At 36.8% G+C, this 23,614-nt stretch overlaps 1 protein-coding gene across 1 annotated transcript in view; it reads right to left on the bottom strand.

Annotated features, from left to right (window-relative positions):
* The window catches only part of LOC123263793 (neurexin-3-like), a 763,584-nt gene that overhangs the window by 350,395 nt on the left and 389,575 nt on the right, over positions 1 to 23,614 (bottom strand). Inside the window, exon 20 of the mRNA XM_044726803.1 lies at positions 4,693 to 4,910. Within this exon, the coding sequence (XP_044582738.1) occupies positions 4,693 to 4,910 (218 nt within the window). The remainder of the gene's footprint in view (positions 1 to 4,692; positions 4,911 to 23,614) is intronic.

Here is a 23,614-nt window from a genome sequence, read left to right as displayed (position 1 = left end):
AAACTGAAGACGAATTTAGGACACTGGTGCTACAAAATAGTGTAAGATACTCGTGGCTTAAATGAGCGATCATTCACGGCGTGTCATAATCGCTCATTTAAGCCACTCGTATCTTAATGCACTATAACATTTTCTTGTGTTTATTTAACACTTTTCTGTGTTAATTTAACACACTAAATGTAAAATTTACACATAAAAGTGTTAAATGTTTAAATCAAAAATTTTTAACACAACATTTTTTGATGCAATGACGCAAAATTTTTACTGTGAGGGATGGGCTTTAGGGTCAACCGTTTTCCAGATTTTTTTGTGATAAATGAGCGTTATGAGACGTGCACTTTTAGATTTTCCAAACTTTTCTTTTCTCTCCGAGTGAAGTAATAAATAAATAATTCCGTGAAACTTTTTAAAGATTAAATTCATTCAACTCGGGTCATGCTTTTCTTACAGTAAATGAAATAAAGAAGAAAAAATTTTGATACATAAGTAATTTTTCTTTTAGCTTTATGAAAATGTAAGCGCATCATGAGAACCAGTTTTACATATAAAAATAATTTTCAAGATAGTAATAAATCAATTTGTATCAGTTTAATACTTGAGTAGTCAAAATTTTATACATTTAGAAGTATACGTTTGAATATCTTTAGAACGGCTATCTCTACTATAAAAGAGTTAGAAACCTTTTTTGTAGAACGTTGAATTCTCTTTAAAAAAAGCTTTTGACTTATGTATATAAGATAAGTATACCGAGCTAGAAAAATTAATAAAAAAATGAATTTTTTTCCCCATTGTATTTAAATAGGAAATGAAAAATTTGGGACAGGCACCTCTTAATATTAATATTAAGACCTCTGCTTTGAACAGGCTTCTGTTCTACCTTTATGCAAGTTTTCAGCCTGTTTATTCGTTAAAAAAAGTCGCCTTAAAATAACACACTCTAATATATTTAGATACATAGATATATTAACTTTTGAATAAACTACGTTTTCCGAGTCACCTCGACAAACTAAGTCAGAAAATGGCTAAATTTTTTAAAGTTTGCGCCATGAGGACGGCTGCAATAGTTAGATTTTTATGAAATCTGCTAAAAAATGTACAAGAATCTAAACAAAGTCATCAGATTATTTACTCATATAAGGTGATAAGAAAACTAATTTCTTTTCTGAATTATAAATGTAAGTATAAAAATTTATGAGATGTAACGTAAGGAATAATATTATTAAGGAGTTCACAAAAGTCAGTTGAATTAATAATTAGACTTGGATTTCTTCATATCTGGCAATGAAGATGACAAAACATTTTGTAATTCAGATAGTGATGATTAACATTGTGTATCGTATTTTTCTAGCTCTAATAGAAATAGCTAGAAATATCATAGAGTGTAAACACAGATATTAGTGCCGGTATAAATTTGATAATATGGATAGGAAATAATTAAGAAGTTGAAAAAAATATTTTCTGGCAGTTGAACGGTTCCTTTCTGTGTGATATCATTCGTCTTACTAGTTCCAATATGAGAGTGAATCCCATGAACGTAATTCAATTACTATTGGCTACATTTCAAACGATGAATATTCCAAATTCACCGATAAATAATAAAGAAATACAATTGAAAAACAGTTTAGAGAGTATATTAATGACAGCTATGAACGAGTATACCGTAATTGAAGCAATACAAGAAGAAACTTTACATTTTGGAGAACCATATAAAAATTGTGAAGTTGAAATTGTAGAAGATAATGAATATGCATCCGTACTTTATGATCCTGAATCTTCTTACGATGCGTGTACCACAGATGAAAAAAATTTAAGTTATGACTACAAGTTACGAGCTGTTGAATATTGGCGAAGTGGGAAAAAAAAGAATTTGAGTATAAATTCTGTTAAAAAAAAGTTTTAAAAAGTTGAATCAACCCGACAGTTGAGGCGATGGGCACATCAAATAAACCAGGGAGGAACACATAAAGAAAGAATAGCTCGAATTTGTGCTTATACATTAGAAAAACAAAGCTGCTCTAGATGCTGGTATGATTGTACACGATTCAGACTTACAAAAATGGGCTTTACAAGCTAAAAAATTGATAGAATTTGATGACTTCCGGTTTCAAGCATCTAAAAAGTGGTTATTAGATTTTAAAAAAGCTCATCGAATTGTTTCAAGGAAAATAAATAAATAAATTTGTAACATCGAAACCATTGAAGATAAAAAAATATTAATGGAAAAATCGAAAGAATTTGTTGGAAATGTTAGAAAAAAAATTGCAATTTATGGTCTGTCAAATACTTTTAATTCTGACCGAAGCGGGTTTCAATTAAAAATGCATTCAGGAAGAACTTTAGCGGTTGAAGGTGACAAACAGGTTCAATGCTTGATGCAATCAGTTTCTTCTACAACTCATAGTTACATGATAAAACCAACTACAGAACTATCTCTGCAGATGGAAAGCTGCTTTCTCCATTATTTCTGGTTTTAAAAGAACTAAGTGTAAAATTTGGTCCAGTGGTTCAATCAACACTGTCCAAAACAGATAATGTTTATGTAGGCCCATCAAAATCTGGAAAACTCACATCAGGTAATTAATTGCTTACCGATAGAAAAAACTTCCTTTTCGTGAATATCTTTTTTTTTAAATGAATTTTTGAAACGCTACTTTCATTTTCATGTTTATGTTTAGACTACTTCAAAACTTGGCTGAAACATGTTTTCTTTTCCGAATGTTGGTTCAAGAAATTTATTATTATTGGATTCGTGGACTGGACACTGTCCAGAAGCTGTAACTGCTATCAAACCCTCTGATAAGAATTTGAAAATAATGATAATACCAAAAAGAACAACTGGAAATATTCAGTTACTTGATGTTTTCAGATTCAGAATATGGAAAAACTTTGTCAAACATTTTTCTGACAGTGTAATATTGATGGGTCAAGATTTAAATTTACATTTGAGAAATAACATCATTAAGTCACAATCGCTTACTCATAATTAATGTTCATCTCCTCGATATAAAGATCTTTTCAAGTACTCTCGGTTCAAAAGTGGTTACGTAGAGATAAAACCAAACGAATTAGAAAATCCTGTAAGTTTCGCATTTGGTGATCGTTGTAATACCCACTGTGAAATTCCAGGATGTAAAAATTTAGCGGTCATTCGTTGTTCTTGGTGTAAAAAGTCATTGTGTCTTGATTCAAGACTCTTGAACATTTTTTCGATCAATATCATAAATGTAGTACATATAACGAATAAAATTGTCACACATTTTATATACATCATTAATGAATAAAAAGATGAATTAGTTTTATTATTACCTTATATGAGTAAATAATCTTATGACTTGTTTAGATTCTTCAAAATGAATATTATGTTAGATCGAGAGAAAAGAACGTGTAATTCAGTAAACTATAGTTGTGTGTATTGTTTTTATGGAAAAGAATCGATAATAAAAAGAAGAAAATAAATTGTCACTGCTGATAAGTGTGATAAAGTAATTATCAATAGAAGATAATTTAAATCTTAAATTTTAATTTTCCATAATTAATAAAAAAATACGTATTTCCTATTTTTTAGAGCTCTTTCGATTGCCGTTGGTCCCGTTGAAAAATAATGAGTAGTTTTTTTTTTATTAAACTTTTGTCATTCTTATTGATTATAAAAACTATTCGATATTAATTTTCTAAAATCCATTGATACACGTTTTTCATTTTTCATTTTGATTATGGTAGTTTCCCAATTACGAGAGCACAATGCGATTCATTGCCACACGATGCCGTATTTGAACATGGTTAATTGAAAAAGAATAATTAAAAAATGCAGCAGCAGATCGTGTTGGTATTGCTTCAAGTTTTGAAGAAAAATTCGAAAGTTTGGCAATCTAAAAATCTAAATATTTGTTCACCTGTATATTTGAATTCTTAAAATCTTTGAAAACATTCATGATTTCATTATATAAAGATAAAATAATAGAAAGAATATAAATTCGTTTAAGTTAGTCATCAATAATTAAAGATTAGAAATGAAAATATGATAGTTAAATATAGTTTGTTTTATTGTATGTATTTGATCTTATTGCAATAATAATTATCTATCAATAATAATAAAATACACTTACAACTGTCAAAAATAATGAAATTTGATAGATAATAAGATAAACATTAATTATACCAACTCAATACGAAAAAATACTTTTAATTTTATGTGGACTAGTTGGTAACTCTTGCGCATCACATTCGCGAGCAAAAGTTTTTCGAGTGTCCAACTGTGCGAAGCGTTGCTGTTGTTGGAACACTCGATGCTGCGCACAATGCCGCATTATGCGATCCAGTGCTGTAATTGGAAAACTACCTATGACCCACTGAGTCGTTTGCAAAAATATTGACTGCAAGAATTTGAAACCTGCAATTGACTCCCTGAGGGGGTTAACTTTGGAGGTTGATTTCACCCCCTAAAAATGTTTTTCCGCCGATAAAAAAAATACATATCTCTGAGATTTCGATGTAGAATAACATATTTCAGCGGCATTGAAATCAGAGGTGGACACTTGGGAATCTTCCCTTGTGAGTATGTCTTTCGATATTGCCATATACGGCCGTATCACATGGAGAGAGAAAATGTTTTTCTCGAATTCATTGTTACTGCTAAAATTCTATTCGTATTAAAATAAATTTAATAGAATAATTTTACAATACACATTTTACCTTTTCATGACTTTGAATTTGAATCCTCATCTTAGCTACTCCATTGTCTAAATACAATTGCAAACAATCTGATGAAGAATCTGCACTAGTCGCAAACAATAATCCGTTTGGCTGAGATGTTCGGAAGCGAAGAGATATCTCTTCTGCTTGTGTTCTCGAATCTTCGGGCATAAGTATAGTCATTTGCTGACTTCCATTAAGATGAAGAATAGATGCATCTGAAAGAATTTGGTTTAGTTTTATTTCAATGTCTAAATATTGTATACATTTTAATGTTTTTTTTTTTTTTTTTTTCTATTCTGCTATTATTTTGAACTGGTAGTAAATAAAATAAGATGTATCAAAGAAATAAGAAGTAACCATAATTTTTCAATTACTAAATCTAAATCAGATTCCAACATTTTTAGGACCTTGAAAATCATTCAAGCAAATTTTTGTGGATGTGCGTATATGTATGTTTATGTGAATTTGTGTAAGTTGCTTACAGCTCTAGACTGATTGATCAATCCATAACCAACTAATTCGATCAAGTATATTTTGATAATTTAAAAATATTAGGAAAACGGTTGACAATGAAGGCCATTCCTGCAACTTCTCGCTAATTCCATACCTGTGCGCTTAAAATTGCACTTATATCGTTTTTGAGCTTCTCGAGCTAAAAAATACAATATGTGTTGTCTTGAGCTCTCCAAGCTCGAAGAGATAGCTTTTCTTTGTTGTTGAGCTCTTCGAACTCGAAAGTCTGATAGAAGTTTGATAAAACACTATTTTTTGAATTTTTAAACCGCAATAACTTTTGAATAAATTAACCGATTTCCACGTGGTTGCTGGCATTTAACGCAATTTTTTAAGCCTCATAATAAATCTTTAAGTTTAAATTGATCAAATAAAAATTCCGCGAGATAGACGAGGTTAAAGAAAAGTCCTTCCAGGAATTAAAACTTGCATTCATTAACGCCAAACCTTTAGCTTTAACTAGACCAGGGTTGTCTTATTTTTTATACACCAACGCTAGTGACATCGGAAAGGGGCTTTTCTCGTCCAAAAAGATCCAGACAGAGAAGGAGTATCTGATCATCTGTTTAAGCAGACAACTCCGGGGAGCGGAAACTCGAAACACAACAACCGAGAAGGAGCGCTTGGCCGCAGTGTGGGCCGTAAGAAAATTGAGATGTTACCTCGAGGGCGCACCCTTCACCATCGTAACTGACCATGCATCCTTACAGTGGTTACATTCACTTCATGACCCCAATGGTAGACTTTCACGATGAGCTGTAGAATTATTCATCAAGCAGGTCTCTGTGAAATATCAGAAAAGCACTGTAAATAAAGGACCAGATGCATTTTCACGATTGTATGAAGGCAGACTCCCAGAAGACTGGCTGGAGGTCAAAGACCAGCTGAAAGACATAAAAATTGTTCATATACAAGCTCTGGACTGGTATGATCTGAAGAAAAATAATCTCCGTAGAAATTCAGGAGATTTTCCTGAGTAGAAAATAGATGACGATCGTTTGTACTATCATCGACCTGATCCACAGAAGTCGATCCTCGAAGACGAAGGTGCCTGGAAGTTGGTACTGAAAGAATCAGAGATTCTTCAAGTCTTAAAATCCAACCATAAAGAGCCAGATACTGGTCATCTAGGCAGAAACAAGATGTACGAGCGGCTTAAGGTGTCACATTATTGGCCAGGCATGCATAAGGACGTAGAGTACTTCGTGGAGGCTTGTGAGACGTGCAAGCGAATGAAGTATAATCAAACATCCTGGAAGGCACCTTTCCAGACGAGACAGCCAATTAAACCTTGGGCAGTGGTAGCAGCGGACGTCATGGGTTTCCGAGGTCGAAACGAGGCAATGCATAAGTCTTGGTGATTCAATATCTATATACTAGATTTTCAGAGTTCCATCCTCTACGAAGACATACTGGAGGTACTGTATTGGAAGCTTTCAGAAAGACGTTTTCACTCCGAGGCTATCCACTCTTCTTGGTGACAGATAATGGCAAAGAGTTTGTAAATGGACAAATACTAAACTATTTTAAGGAGACTGGAGTCCGTTTTTTACCAATAGCGGTCCAACACCCTCAAGTGAACCCTCTTGAGCGTCTAAATCGCACTCTGAAACCGATGATCAGAGCATACATTGACAAAGACCAAACTGAATGGGACCAGCATTTAGGAGAATCCCAACTGGCTTACAACAGCTTACACCACGCCTCTCTTCGATTATCACCACACTACCTTGTTAATGGACAGGAGCCGCGTCTAGCTGACAAACCAACAGAACTGGATTTAGAAGATTTTACTCAAAATAATTCAGATTGGGCCAAGAGGATCCAACGTCTTGATGAACTACGTCACAAAATTGAGGCCAACATAAAGAAAGAGACTGAAAAACATGAAAAAGACAAAGACCAAGAAATTCAATTTCCTAACGTCCACGTCATTTCTACTCTAAATTCAAGTCTTATTTTTGGCCTTTTCCCTGAAGCTGCAAACATCTGAGACCACCATGCCCTTGTGAACGTCGCAGGGGAGAATGTCACGGGGCTCCATTATTACCCGTTGAAGGTCCTCACCCTAGCCGCAGTTAGTTATCGACAGATCATGGGGCACTGTGGTCTAGGATGCTCGCGCAGTTAGAATAAAATTAAGATAAATTCCGGGGCCTAGAGAGTAAGCGTTCCGAGGATGGGCATAATCCCACACTGAGGAATAGTGAAGTTGTCGCACCGAAAGAAGACATTGTGAAGACGGAGTCCAATAAAGCAGCCTCGAAATTCTGCAACTGCTAGGTAATATCTTTGTTCGAACTTTTTGTGGAACGAAGCGATTATTCACTATCCGATTGAAAACAGTTCCACTGTAAAAAATAGCACCAAGTCCACGTTCATAAGACTATTATAAGAACAAAATTTTTTTCCTTTACAAAAAAATATAAAATAAAAAAATTAGGAAAATGGTTGACCCTGAAGGCCATCCCTGCAACTTCCGGCTAATTTCTTACCTAGGCGCTTAAAATTGCACTTATCACGTTTTTGAGCTCTTCGAGCTCAAAAATACAATTTATGAATTATTTTGAGCTCTCCAAGATCAAAGAGATAGCTTTCCTATGATTTTGAGCTCTTCGAGCTCAAAAGTCTTATCCAAGTTCGATGAAACACAATTTTTAAAATTTTCAAACTGCTATAACTTTTGAATGAATCAACTAATTTTAACGCAGTTGGCGGCGATCGATGAAGCTTTTTGAGATCTATAAAAAACTTGAAACAAAAAAATTGATCTGATGGAAAATTTCGGAGTTATTAAAAAATAACACTTTTTTCAATTTTTTTCGACAACGATATCTCACGAACGCATAAACCAATTCTGACGCACTTGATGGCGATCGATGCGGGTTTTTAAGGTTGAGAGCTGATCAGTATTTGAGATCGATCGGTGCAACCGATTCGGAGATATTATGAAGAAATGAAAAAAAAAAACAACTTTTTCTTCACTTTCTTTGCAATTTCTTGAAATCTACCGGCCCAAATTGGTTCTAACTTACAGAAAATCTAAGTTTGGCGAAGCCCTTTCAAATGACACCGACCACGATGAAATCGGTCAAGCCGTTCAAAAGTTGCGAGAGGTTTACACACACACACACACACACACACACACACACACACACACACACACACACACACACACACACACACACACACACACACACACACACACACACACACACACATATACACACACACACACACACACACACACATACATGAGTGGTTCTCACAAATTTGCGAAAAATGACTTCGAATAATAATAAGAATATAATATGCAACAATTGCAAATTTTATATGTTTAATTTATAGTACAAAAGTAACTTATCCCAGCTGACTATGTAATCCCCAGCTTATCTCAATTTAAATAAAAATAAAGTGGTGTAAAATGATGTAATTGCGGGACAGCGGAGGATCAGGTTTTGGTCTGGATATCTCAATTAAAACGCGGAAATATTTATTAAAATGAACACTATAAATTTATTTACACAAATTACACTTAATATTTATTTAATATGTTAGCGGATTGTTTAAATAAAAGCGGATAAATAAAGCACTGCGTGATTAATAAAGCGAAGCCGGTTGACACGTGGTTGAGCACACTGCCGACACTGGAAAAGCGGAGAATGATTTTTACAAATAACACAATTTAATAACAATTAATTTAAGCAAATTAACTTATTAAATAAGCGCAATGCGGTTTGTTAGCAAAAAGAAAAAGTAAAGTAACACTAATGGCGACTTGTTGCAACGAAAAGCGTGGAAGCGAAAGATAATAATAATAATGCGTCTGCTTCCTCGTCGACTTGGGGAAGAAGGCTGATTGCGCATGTCAGCGGAGTGATCAGCCAATCACACCACCGAGACATGGCGTGATCAGTCGAGCTAAGCTTTCATTGGCGGTTAGTTTTTGCGGGAGCTAGCGGTAGACAGGCTCGTGCGGCTAGCGGGTGCGGCTCGTGAAATTGGGAGTCCCCCAGGGGCAACTTTATCATGGCTGGGCCTGTTCACTGAACAAGTGGTGATGAAAAAAATCAATTATAAAGGAATGATGATTCAAGTAAGGGAATGAATTTTCTTAACGCTATTACTATATTTAGATTAAGTTAACACAATAAACGTCTTTTTTATATCTCAACATGAATTTAATTTATTAAAACTTGTTTCACAACATTTTAACAAAAATATATCTTTAAATTTACTGAGATCTATCATGTTTACTTGGGTTATTTTATAATAAATTTTACTAACATATTTTATAAAGAGTTTGAGTTCAATTAAGTAATTAAACTATTATAAAAAAACTAACTCATTAAACATTAAAGTTTTAATATAAAACGTAAAGTTTTAAAAAGAAATAAATAATAGAATTAAAGAGTTTTAATTCAAATGAATAATTGAATTTTCAAGAAAAACCAGAAAAAACTAAGAGTAAACTGAACATTAAATTTTCAAATATTTATAAATAATAGAATCACAAGTTATTTTTTATTTCTTTGAAAAAATAAATACCTCATGATAGTCATTTTGGCGCTTCAATTTTCTGCAGAATCGAATTCCAATAATAAAATTCTTCGTCTTTATTTACCGGCCATTTCCATCCTTTTCTCCCTTCTGTCATACATCGAACCATAGCTCCATCGTCAAAAAAAGTAATAATTTCGCCAGGATAAATCTTGGCTTCTCATTTTACTAGTACATAATCACCTATACTGTAAGCATTTAAGCTTGACTTGAGTATCTTTGGCACAGGAGAATTACATTAAGTTTTTTTTGGTAACTTTAAAGCCACTTTTGCAGGCTTATAGTTTCTTACTGTTTTCTCCATCGAATTATTATTAGGGCATGGATAATACCCTTAATGAAAATGGCTACATTTACCTTCGCATTGTAGGCACGAAAGACTTCTAAATTCTGAATAATTAATGTCAAATACGAATTGACGAACTTTTTGAGTGCCAGTGAAAGTAGCAATGGTTTTCACCTGATTTTTCAAGTTAACAGCAGTATATATGGACATCTAGACTCTAAGATATTTTTGAGTGAATTCAGATTTATAATATCTTTAACCACTTTACCCTCAGCCACAGCTCTATCAAAAGTTCTTTTGAGTGTGCCACCTACACCGTCAGGAGCTTCTTTACTATGACTAAGTTCGGAATAATGCCAAGAAAAAAATGAAATCCATGGGTAAAGAGATTTGAGATGTCATGATACCATGTGAAACATATTTATTTTTACAGTGATTAACTAGACTGTCACTGAGGATGTGAATATGGGATATGTTCAATTTTTATCTTTAAGCCATTCAAAGACAGGTTTCAAATGCTCCCAAACTACCATATTATCATGCCGAATATTCTCAGATATCGAACAAAATGGTTGATCCCTAATAGTTTCATTATCACGATAGTACAAAACTCCTGTATGGAGTGTGATTTGTGGTTTCGCTGCTTCAAAATGTACAGCTTGAATCTCTACATTATACCTGCAAGTGTAATTTTCACTGAAGTCTACATGGATAAGAGCACTATTTTCTGTCAAATTTTTCTTTAGATCAGACACAGTTTGGTATTGATGTACAATAGTCGTAACATGCTGTAGAAATGATGGCGGTGCTTCTTCCAGATTTTGTACGAGTTCTGTGATGAGAACATTAATTTTTTTTTTTATTGGTTTACGTACGGACTTGGCTTTTCATATGAAGTAGTTTCATACAGTCATTTACGATAGACTACTTTTTTAGTAGGATGCGGAAGAAAATATTCAAGATATTTATCTTTACATTGGGAACATTACCTAAACAAACATTTTGTTGAATGAATATCACATGTAATGGCTTTGTGCTCATTAAGTGCTGGAAGCATTAGTTCTATATTGGCATGAATTATACATTAGCAAGTGCTACGTTCTTTAATATTAGCCCACGTTATCCAAAAAGGTTTGAATCTACAAAAGGTTGCAAAACTCAATTTATAACTTACAATGGTTAAAAATTTTTTATGTAAATTTCTCATCGTATCACATAACAAACGTTTTTGTTTAGTTTCTCTCTTCGATTTGATATAGTCATTTTTACCGGGGCACATTCGAGAATTTTGGTCTTTTTCTAAAAATTCAATAACTTCTCTCTTTATACTCAACATTTTGATATTTCCTTTTCGAAAACCACCTCTTTTATACGTGTCATGTTAAAAAAAAGTTTTTGACGAAGATAGTAATTTGTTCTTCTTTAAATGATCAGGTTTTAATATACGACAATAATCCTTCTTTTCGTTGGTTTTTAGATTTTTATAACTTTTTACTAATAGCTGAGTCAAAACTTCACATAACATCAATTTTTTTTTTTATTATTGGCGTTACTTTCAAATTTTTTAAAAGTGCCGATACCTTGGCTTGAGGAGTAGATGGATCATTTTTTTCAGTATTTCTGATGCATCTCTTACGAAATTTCCCACTTTGTCGGTTTGCATCCTTTAACTTTTTCTCTAGTTTCGAGATTTTAGCGTAGGGAGAGGGGGGGGGGCAAAGTGGGCCCCTTAAGGAAAAAATGGTCATATCCGTACTTTTTTTTTTTTACTCTTTGCACTACTTTTAGCCCTTTATTTGTAATTCGACATTGATAAGCTGTGCGCATTAAAATAGAAAAATCTAGAATGTGGGGCAAAGTGAGCCCCCTCCAAAAATCTTGTCATAAACATTTTTGTCGCACATTTTGAAAGCTTTGTTATGATTTTTTTCAGGCGAATAAAACTCGCACATGAGCAAAAAGGTGCCATTTTCGACTAATTTTTTTTTGACCCTATCACGAAAATTTGTTCGCAATGTCCTAAAAAAAATTCTCTGAAAATTTGAGCCCTCCAATATTACTATGAAGAGCTCGATCAAGGTGTGAAAAGATTTTTCATTAAATATACACGTTATTTAAAGTTCGATGCTGAAAACGATAAAAATAGTGGGACTTGGATAGTTTCTGGGGTTCAAATTATTTAACAACTTCGTTGTTATTATTTATATTTATTAATAATTGTATATATCACTAACTTTAATTTCACATAAATATTTATCACAGTTAAGTTTATTTATTCGAGGCTAGAATCACAATTAGTTAGCAAAAACGCGATAGAAAATAGATAAAGCTTAGTTAGGCACGTGCAAGCCATGCGGTTGAGAAACCAAGATTTTACAGTAGCTGCAAACAAGCCAAAAAGAACAGAATAATGAAACTTATAACTGCGGGATAAATCGAAAGAATCACTGAAACAGATTAAATTAATATTAAAGTAATTTAGAGAACGATTAATTGATTATAATTAGATAAGATAAGATAGATAAAAAGATTTTATAGATAGGTTAGACTTCGAGAAGGAATAATAATAATAATGCGCACCAAATATTGGCCAGAAGGCACCGGTAGCTCTGCTGTAGCGCCTGACCTGCCTCCACGTGGCGCGGCGAGGAAACCTCAAGCGGTTGTTAGTTGGTAAGATCGATGTTGCAGTGATCTGCTGCGCGAGCGATCGATGCAACGGCTGGGAGGAAGCGAGGGAGATTTAAATACACGTAAAACTCGAGCTGTTTCCTCAAATTTTCACTGCTCAACAGCATTTCATAGCATTATTTCAATCAAAGATTGGTTATTTTACTTAGAATGGAATACTCCACAAAACTGCCTATCGTGGCTTAATCGTAACTCACACTGGCGAAGGAGTATGGATCACCAAATTCAATTTTTTCATAAAATTTACTTTTTTCTGTCCTTTTCTCGTCACTGAGAAGAGCTACAAAAAAAATTTTAATGACTAACTTGTAGTAAATTTGATTTTCTGCAAGAAATATCCCAAGCACTAAATTGCTAAAATCAATATTTCAGGAGATATTAACGTCTTAAATTTTTGTAGTTTTTAATTTTTATCTACGATCACTTCTAAACAAAACTGTTGTTCTTTCATTGTATATCATTACGTTTTTAACAAATTACTTCTTTTAAAAAATTAGGAGAATTAAAAAAAATACGGGGTATTTTATTTGTCAAATTAATTACTGTTGAACTCGATCCTTTTTGATTTAGCTGAATAATTTTTGTCCTTTCTTACACTTTTTGAAATTTTTTTATCCAATTTTTAGTAATTTTTTTACCCAACCCAAGAAAGAATGAAATTAAAAATATTCGGCTTTTTTATTCTCGAATAGCCATCACTTTATTAATATTGATCTTCCGGAAACGTATCATGCAGAACACTTTTGTTTTAAAACGTATTTCCCAAAAAAAAAAAAAAAACATTAGAAAAACGGTTGACCCTGAAAGCCATCACAGCAACTTCCCGCTAATTCCATACCTAGGCGCTTAAAATTGCACTTATGACGTTTTTGAGCTCTTTGAGCTCAAAAATACAATTGATATGTTATTTTGAGCTTTCCGAGCTCAAAGAGACAGCTTTGCTATGCTTTTGAGCTCTTCGAGCAAAGAAGTCTTATCAAAATTCGATGAAACACGATTTTTCTAATTTTCAAACTGCTGTAACTTTTTAATAAATCGACCGATTTTCACGCGGTAGGCAGCAATCGATGTGGTTTTTTAAGCTCTATAAAAAATCGATCTGATGAAGAATTTCGGAGTTATTACAAAGAAAACTTTTTTCGATTTTTTTCAACGATATCTCACGAACGCATCAACCGATTCTGACGCTCTATATGGCGATCGATGCGGGTTTTCAAGGTTGAAAGCTAAATAGTTTTTAAAGGTGATCGGTTTTCCAGGTTAAGAGCTGAATAGTTTTTGAAGTTGATCGGTTTGGCCACTTCAGAAATATTTAAAAAAAATGAAAAATAAACAGCTTTTTTTGTAACTTTTTTTGCAATGATTTGAAATCTACTGGTCTAAACCGGTTCCAACTTATAGGAAATCTAAGTTTGGCGAAGCCCTTTCGAATGACACCAATCGCGATGAAATCGGTCAAGCCGTTCAAAAATTACGAGAGGTTTACATACACACACACAAACACACACACACACACACACTCGGGGCAGAAGAGATACTGCTACCGGGCGCGTCTCCCCAAGCGGATGGGAGAACGCTCGCTGTCCGTGGATGACACTTAATCTCTTAGTTGATGAGGTACAGCGGGTAGGAGCCAAGCAAAATAACCAAACAAAATAAGGTCCCGTGGACAAAACTCCCCTTTAATGGGTTGGTCACACTAACTGACCTAGCAAGACGATTGGTTCCTGCTGTAACTCACTGGGAGTGTCCGGAACCTGTATCGTAGTTTCCGACGATGCAGGCCACGGCTGATGTGAGCTTGCTCTGCCGAGGTGAAAGTTGCAGCAGTGGATCAGGAGCCAGCCACTTCGGGCCTTGATCAGGAAGTACGCAGTGAGTGTTAGAGATCGGAATCTTCACCGCTCCGAGCGACTCTAGTCCGTCCGTGTATTCCGGGACTGGCTAAGTGTCGGCTAGGCCTCAGGGAACTGGGGTAGGAGTACTATCTCCGAGGGTACACCCATTCCTAGTTATGACAACCCGCTCCGCTCCGTACAATGCGCTGGTAAATCAAAAAAGTATGAGTAACCCACAAGAAACAAACAAGAGTGAAAACGGGCTACATGCCCAACAAGCAGCGATTGAAACGAGCGCTGAAATGAAGCGGTCACAAGCGTTGGAACGCCTAGAGAAACTGACCAGCGAGTTAAATGTTTTCGTTCAGTCAAAGGTCAACATCCACAAGGAGATAAAAAACCAGACGACTAGTGTAGTGAACGCACTTCAACGTTTCAAAAAACTGGACGAAGAATGGCGCTCATCATTACACCGCACCCCTTGTGCTACATCGGAGAGAAACAGTCGTGGTTGTTGAAGAAGCGATGGACACTGGAGCCGAAGGTGACGGAGAATCAGTCGCTGAAGAAGAAAGTGAAACTATCACAACGGCAGAGACTGAATCCTTTGACCAAGACGGCCGCATCCTGAGAGAGTTGAAAAGAAAAATTCGTTCTCCCGAAGGCGGAGCTTTTCATACTCCCAAGAAGCTGAAAGACCTTGGACCTGGTCATCCCATCAAGAAGCAGGAAGTGGTTAAGGATCTTCCACAAAACTCTGGTGAACAGAACAAGAAGCCAGGCTGGGAAAAGGTGCAGTCCAGAAAGGACAAGAAGAAAAAGCGCAGGAAACTGCCCCCAGAAAAACCTCTGGTGCCTCCACTGAAGCCGAACCAGAAGCCAAGAAGAACAGCAACGAGACCGGAGGCACTTATTATCCGTCCAGCGAACAAAGATAAGTATTCTGAAATACTTACACGGATTAAGGCGGACGTTCGCCCAGATCAGGTCCGCAACACAGTCGAGAAGATATGCAGGACCGTGACAGGGAAAATTCTCATCACGCTGTCGAAAGGCAGTAGTGATAGAGGTAAAGACCTGCAGAAGACTATCGAGGGAATACTTAAGGAGGACGCAAATGTCATTAGTACAGGACCTGAAGAAGACCTGGAAATTCGCGATATTGACGATACTACAACTAAAGATGACATTCTAACAGATTTACAAGAGGCAGCTGGAAACGATTGTGGTATAACAGTAGAGGCCATTAAAATTCGTAAAGTCTTACGTAGCAGAACATAAATTGCGTCGGTGACTCTGGCAGCAACGGTAGCGCAGAAAGTGGTAGGAGAACACGGCAAGATTTGGATCGGCTGGACCAATTGTCGTATTAGAACAGTACTAAGACCAGTTCGATGTTATAAATGCTGGCATTTTGGACACCGTGCGGTTCAGTGCACAAGTGAAGTCGACCGCTCCAAACTTTGCATTAAATGTGGAGAAGAGGTACACAAAATCGCCGAATGTAATAAGCCTGCTAAATGCGCACTGTGTGCGGATCAACCCGGTACAGAGAATAACGCCCATCATGCCGGCACAAGCAGATGCCCAGTATACCAAGAGGCTCTCAAGAAGATAACTGATAAACGAAAATGAGAATACTGCAGCTAAACATCAACCACTGTGAGGCGGCACATGATTTGCTCATGTAGACAGTACGTGAACAGAAGCTTGACCTTGTGCTTATATCAGAACCGTATAAACACTTCGGCGGCCAACCATGGGAAACTGACTGCACCACAAAAGCTGTCATATGGTCCTGTCGCAAGCTCCCCTTCCAGAGTGTCGTTAACAATGGCAGCGCCGGCTTTGTAGCAGCATCGGTAGATGGCATCCGCTTTTACAGCTGCTACGCACCACCTAACCTCACTATTGTTGAATTCATGGACTTTCTGGATCGACTGACGGAGGACGCGAAGCAGTACTACCCAGTGGCAATAGCTGGAGACTTCAACGCCTGGGCAGTGGAATGGGGCAGCAAACACACCAACGCTCGAGGTAAAGAACTACTGGAAGCTTTGTCTACGTTAGATGTAGTATTGTTGAACAGCGGCGATGCGCCGACGTACACTAAAGGAGACGCAAGTTCTATTGTGGATCTTACTTTTGTCAGCAGCAGCCTCATCAGAGAAAACTACGACTGGAAGGTGATGGAGATCTACCCGGCCAGCGATCACAATGCGATTCTCTGGGAAGTATCAAAGGACCAGAATCCTAGAAGACCGGCTAAGAAACTTGACATCGTTGGGTGGAAGGTGAAATCTTTTGACCCAGGTGCTCTAGCAGCTGCCCTAAATAGTGAACCGCTTACTACTGGATCTGCAGAAGAAATTACCAAGGACTTGATGAAGAGAGTGATCCAGGCTTGCGACATCTGCATGCCCCGTAAACGGGGCATGAACCAAAGACCTTCGGTGCACTGGTGGAACGAACACATCAGCTTCCTACGGAAAGAGTGTCTCAAGAAAAGAAGAATATCTCAGCGTGGTTATCGGCGGCCTGACTCAGCGGAACTAGTCGCAGAATACAAAAAAGCTCGTCGACATTTAAACAAAGCCATCAAGGATAGCAAGAAGAACTGCTGGAAAGAGCTAATCAACGAGGTGGACAAAGACTTTTGGGGTAGACCCTACAAGGTAGTCATGGCACACCTGAAATATCAGCCAATGTCGTCTCCTACGTGTCCTCAACTCTTACAGAAGATCGTGACTGCGCTGTTTTTACGACAGCGTGTTTTCAACTATCTGTTGACACAGGATGAACTGAATGATATTCCACCTGTCACGAAAGAAGAACTGATGGAAGTTTGTAACCGCGTCGGGAATAATAAAGCACCGGGATTGGACGGAATTCCTAATATTGCCTTGAAAACATCTATTGAAGCAGCGCTAGCGTCATTTCTCGACGTCTACAACATCTGCTTGAAGGAAGGGATTTTTCCTCGGAAGTGGAAACAACAACGGCTGGTACTACTTCCTAAAGGGAAAAAGCCACCGGAAGAACCGTCATCTTATCGTCCACTCTGCATGCTGGATACAGCCAGTAAGATACTAAAACTTATAATCCACCAAAGGATAGAAGCAGTTGTCGATCCACTCTTAGCAGACAATCAGTACGGATTTCGGAAAGGACGATCAACCCTGGACGCGATCAACCTGGTTATCGGTATAGCCAAAGACGCAATCGCCGGTACCAGATGGAAGAGGGGAACGAAGAAATATTGCCTGGGGGCAACTTTAGACATAAAAAATGCCTTCAACTCCGCCAACTGGGATTGCATCATGCGAGCCCTTCAAGAGATGAACGTACCAGGATACCTACGAAGGATAGTCGCTAGCTACTTCACAGATAGAGTCCTGAGATATGACACGAAGAATGGTCTAAAGGAGTATGATGTTACTGGAGGTGTACCGCAGGGTTCTGTTCTCAGTCCACTTCTCTGGAATGTCATGTACAACGGATTGCTGAGGCTGAAACTACCAAGATATGTCAAACTGGTAGCATACGCGGACGACGTAACCGTAGTAATCGTCGCCAAACTTCTTGATGAGATAAAACATATGTTCGCTATCACCTTTGAGCGAATTAACCAGTGGATGGACACAGTAAATCTACAACTGGCTAAACAGAAGACCGAGGCTGTACTTATCACTAGCAGAAAAGTGGTGGAAACGATCAATCTAAACGTCGGAGACCAAGAAATCACATCCTAACCATTCATTCGATATCTGGGAGTGATGCTCGATGCCCGACTTAACTTCAAACAACAAGTTGAACACGTGACCGCCAAAGCATCAGCAGTAGTAGCCAACCTAGTACGATTGATGCCCAACATCGGTGGCCTGAAGCAGACAAGGAGGTCATAGCTATCATCAGTAGTTACATCGGTCCTCACATATGGTATATCCATTTGGGCCGACGCACTTGAGATCCAAGAATCATGGAGGAAAGCATGTCCAGTTTACCGACTGAGCGCGCTAAGAGTAGCCAGCACCTTTCAAACAATATCAGAGGAAGCAGTGTGTGTCATTTCCGGAACTTTGCCGCTCAGAGTCCTAGCTGAGGAAAGATGGAACCTTTACCAACGAAAGATGACAACCGCACAAAGTGCCGAGGAACTCAGAGCTAAAGAACGGCAGAACAGCATCACATGATGGCAATCGCAGTGGGACGCCGCGACAACAGGGAGATGGACACACCGTCTCATACCGAAGATCGACGTTTGGCTAAACCGAAGTCATGGCAAGGTCAATTACTATCTGACGCAGTTGTTGTCAGGACATGGATGTTTTTGGACGTATCTTCACTGCTTCAAGCATGATGATTTACCGGAGTGCCCGTCCTGTCCAGGAATCAATGAAGACGCGGAGCACGTTTTTTTTGAGTGCCCACGATTTTACCCACAGCAAGATGAGCTGGAGATGATCCTAAAGAAGAAAATCCAACCAAGAGACAATAGTAGAAGCAATGTTGTCATCAAGAGCCTCCTAGAACGCCATCAGCACATTTGCAACAGAAGTCCTCATAGACTTGCGTTCCATCGAAAGAAGAAGAGCAAATGACAACAACTAGAAGAAAGGTAAAATAACACCTTAGCTACCAGAAGAAAGAGCAGTAGCTAGATCCTCCCCTCACGAAGTAATGTCTAACGGCGGTTTCCATCAGGGATTAGGGGAAAGAGGAAAAGAGGTTTAGGGTTTAGTGGGTAGGGGCGCTAGCGTCGAGTTTAAGTATGACACTGCGTCGAGTCGCCACATATCTAGGCTAAACAACTATGCCTATAATCCGTAAAAAGGATTCCTCCCCCCCCCCCTTAAAACAAAAAAAAACAAAAAAAAAACACACACACATACACATACATACAAACGTACGGACATCATCGTGAAAATAGTGAGGAAAGCTTCCTAGGACCTCGAAACTGAGGGATCCGATGAAAGTCGATTTTCGAAAAACGGGGTAAAACCAATAACTTCCCGATTTTTGAAAATTTACAATTTTCTTAGCAGGAAGTTAAATATTAAAAAATCCATGTAACTGATATGATTGTATATGATTTTCGATAATTAAAAAAAATTTTGGTGCAAATTTAAAAATGAAAAAAAACAATTTTGCAATGTACTTGGTGTGCGTCATTGTGTAATTCAAATTTTTTTAAGTCCTAATAGATCGATTTCACGAATTTTACAAGAAAAAAAAATTAGAAAAACGGTTGACCCTGAAGGCCATCCCTGCAACTTCCCGCTAATTCCATACCTAGGCGCTTAAAATTGCACTTATGACGTTTTCGTGCTCTTTGAGCTCAAAAATACAATTTATGTGTTATTTTGAGCTTTCCGAGCTCAAAGAGATAGCTTTACTATGCTTTTTTTGCTATTCAAAAAAAATTTTGTTCTTATAATAGTCTTATGAACGTGGAATTGACGCTATTTTTTACAGTGGAACTGTTTTTGATCGGATTTTAGTATTTTTTGTAATTATAATAAAAGTAGACAATTTCAATTCAATACTTTTTCGCGAAAATTAAAAGTAAATGAATAAGAGAATAATTGCCGGCAAATTATTAAAATCCAACATCATGTGTGTGTGTGTGAACCCTTTTAAGATTTTAGTTAATTTTTCTCTGGTACCAACTAAATTCTCGCGTTTGCTGCAATTTTCATGGCAAACTATCCCCTTGAAGCTACAGTTTATGCAAAAATAATTTCAGCGCGCTCTGACGGCCGTCGATGCAAGCTGTGAATTACCTTTTTTTAGTGTAGTTGCGTATCTATAAGAGACTAACTACACATTTTTTTTCATCTAGTTTGTGGCGCTGACCTTTCCCAATCGAAAAAAAGTCAGGATCGAAATTTTTGAGCATGCTATAGTATGTGCTGATAAAATTCAATAATTTCAAGTAAATTAATTGGTATAAGTGAATTTAATTAATTAATACGGTAAAATAAAGCTATGAATTACCGTTATAGTAAACACTTTCGGAAAAAAATTAGGAAAACCGTTGACCCTTACGGTCATCCCTGCAACTTCCCGCTAATTCCGTTAATACCTGGGCGCTTAAAATTGCACCTACGAAGTTTTTGAGCTCTTCGAGCTCAAAAATACAATCTATAAGTTTTTTTCAGCTCTCCAAGCTCAAAAAGATACTTTTTCTATGCTTTTGAGCTATTTGAGCTCAAAAGTCTGATAAAAATTTTATAGAACACTATTTTTTCGAATTTTCAAACCGCACTAACTTTTGGATGAATGAATCTATTTCCACGTGGTTGGTGGCATTCTACGCAGTTTTTTAGGCCTCATAAAGAATTTCAAAGTTTTAATTATTCAAACAAGAAATTTCGGAGTAATTCCGAAAAAACACTTTTTTGGGGTTTTGTTTCTTGCACGATATCTCACGAACGAATAAACCGATTTCGACCGGATTAGCGGAAATCGACGTAGTTTTTTTATGTTAAGAGCTGATAAGTTTAAAGAGTTGGTTAATATAGCCGTTTAATAGTTATGCCAAAAAAACCACTTTTGAAAAAAAATTTTTTTTACAGTTTTTTTTAGATTTTTCGAAATCGATCGGTCCGGATCAGTGTAAATTATATTTAAAATCTAAGTTTGGCCAAGCCCTATCGAATGGCATCAACTGCGATGAAATCGGTTTAACCGTTCAAAAGTTATAAGAGGTTTACCAACTTACACACACAGATACACCCATACACACACACACACACACACACACACACACACACACACACACACACACACACACACACACACACACACACACACACACACACAACGGTTAGTGCTGCTTCTTGGAGGAAAAAAGCCACCGGATAAACCGTCATCTTACCAGCCACCTTGCATGCTAGATACAGCGGGTAAGATATTTGAACGCATAATTTACCAGTGAATTGAAGCAGTAGTCGACACACTCCTGGCAGACAATCAGTATGGATTTCAGAAAGGACGATCAACCCTGGACGCAATCAAACTGGTTGTTGATACGGCCTAGGAAGCAACCGCAGGAACCAGATGGAAGGGTGGAACGAAGAAGTGTTGCCTGGTGGTGACTCTAGACATCAGAAACGCCTTCAACTCCACCAATTGGGAATGCATCATGCAGGCCCTCCAAGAGAAGAATGTACCAGAATACCTTGTAACAGGGTAAAATTACCCTGCATCGATAAGTCGCCAGAGATCGATAACTATTCGACTAGCACTGGTGCGCCTCGATCTTCGGTCCTAAAGAGAGAGTAGGAGGGGGTATTTTGGGGGTTATTATATAGGTGAGCCGTGCATTGTGTCAGGGAGAAGTAGTGTAACCGCCAAAGAGTGTGCCACAGAAATCAAGAAGGACCGATCCCCGGAGTAGTTACGAGACGACAGAAGCCAATAACATCTAGGACTCCAATCTCGAGTAGTGAGTTAGATCGTCGTATAATCCAACAAGGTATCAATAATTACTCTGTGAGCTAAGAGCGGTCTGCGGGGTTTATACTCAGTTTACTTCTCTTCTGATTGATTATTCTCAAATTATTTAATAATAATTCAATAATCATTTAATTGCAATTAAATTTTATTGATTAGTTGCCGTTGAGCGTACCTCTAGGAGGTTTATACCCAAGGACTGCTCAAGGACCTTGCGGTGTTAATTGTCGTGAGAATTTATTAATTTACTGGATTAATTCTAAATCATTCTGAACATCTGGAGAATCGGTTTAGTTACATTTATTTTATTTCATAAAATAAAAAGGAGAATTAAAAGCTTCGAGAAAATTCCATTGTCTTCTCACGGATTAGCCAAGCGTCAGTTGAATTTACAACGCAGTTAACGTGTACGCAAGGTCAAAGATAACTACGCACTAACGAACATCGGCGTCCATTTTGAGCGCGCAAATTCCTGGCGATTATTTTACAAAACGAATTATTAAGAACAATTGAATTATTATTATTTAAGATTATTTATAACAAGAAGATATTATTTAGTTAACATTATATAAATTATTGAGAATTGATTACTGAACTTCGACGCAATTAAAATTGAATACCCGTGGATAATTTTTCGTGAATTTATTTTACGTTGAGATAAATTATTTTATTAATTATTCATTAATCGAAAAATTCCACGCGGTCATTTTATGTATTGAACTCGGCCTCTTAGTTAAATGGATTAGACAAAGTAAAATAATTTAACGAAAGAATTTATGAAATAAATTAGGTAAATTCAGGAAAAATTAATTTGTAAAATCTCGGAAGTAACCGAACATTGTTGGCAGATTATTAAGATCTCTGTCAATAGATTTGAATCCATTAATTCACGATACGAAGACCTCTTGTAATTAAATATTTATTGTTGTATTATTAAGACCACGGCAATAAATTAGTTAATGATTTTAATTTGAAATTTGGAATTAGGATTTATAATTAAGTTGAGATGAATGGAATAGAAATTTTGGGAAATAAATGTATAAATTTTAATCTGTAAAATCCGGAAAATTTATTTAATGTTGAGTATTAAACTCGTGGTAATTTTGGAAGAAGTTTAGGCGTCGATTTTAATCCTGAGTTCTTGAGAATCTGATTTTATTAATTGTGGAAATAATTCATAATTTTATTTACGAGCTAATGACTGAAAAATTTTAGTAAAAATTAATGTTGTAATTTTTGGAGTTTAATTTTATAAGTCAAAAATAAAAGTTAAGTAGAGCCAGTGTGTGTGTGTGTGAGCGGGTTACGTGTGTAAAGATCGTGCGGGATATGTGTGTGTGAGTATGTACATTCTCTACTTGTTGATGTTTTGCCGATTAGAGTAGTTCGTACAGTCTAAGAGCGTGAGGGTCCGGTGGACAGCGCGACTTAGTTAGAAACTGCGGTATAGACGCTCCATAAGAGGGTACCGTCAGGATTAAGAATTTTGATAGAGCGTGAGGGTCCGGTGGACAGCGCGACGTAGCTAGAAACTGCAGTAAAGCGCTCTTTATGAGGGTACTGTAGGATTAAG

Source organism: Cotesia glomerata, linkage group LG1 (genome assembly GCF_020080835.1).
Source record: "Cotesia glomerata isolate CgM1 linkage group LG1, MPM_Cglom_v2.3, whole genome shotgun sequence".
Lineage (NCBI taxonomy): Eukaryota > Metazoa > Arthropoda > Insecta > Hymenoptera > Braconidae > Cotesia > Cotesia glomerata.
The sequence above is the reverse complement of the archived record's forward strand: the minus strand, read 5'-3'. Positions and strand labels throughout refer to the sequence as shown.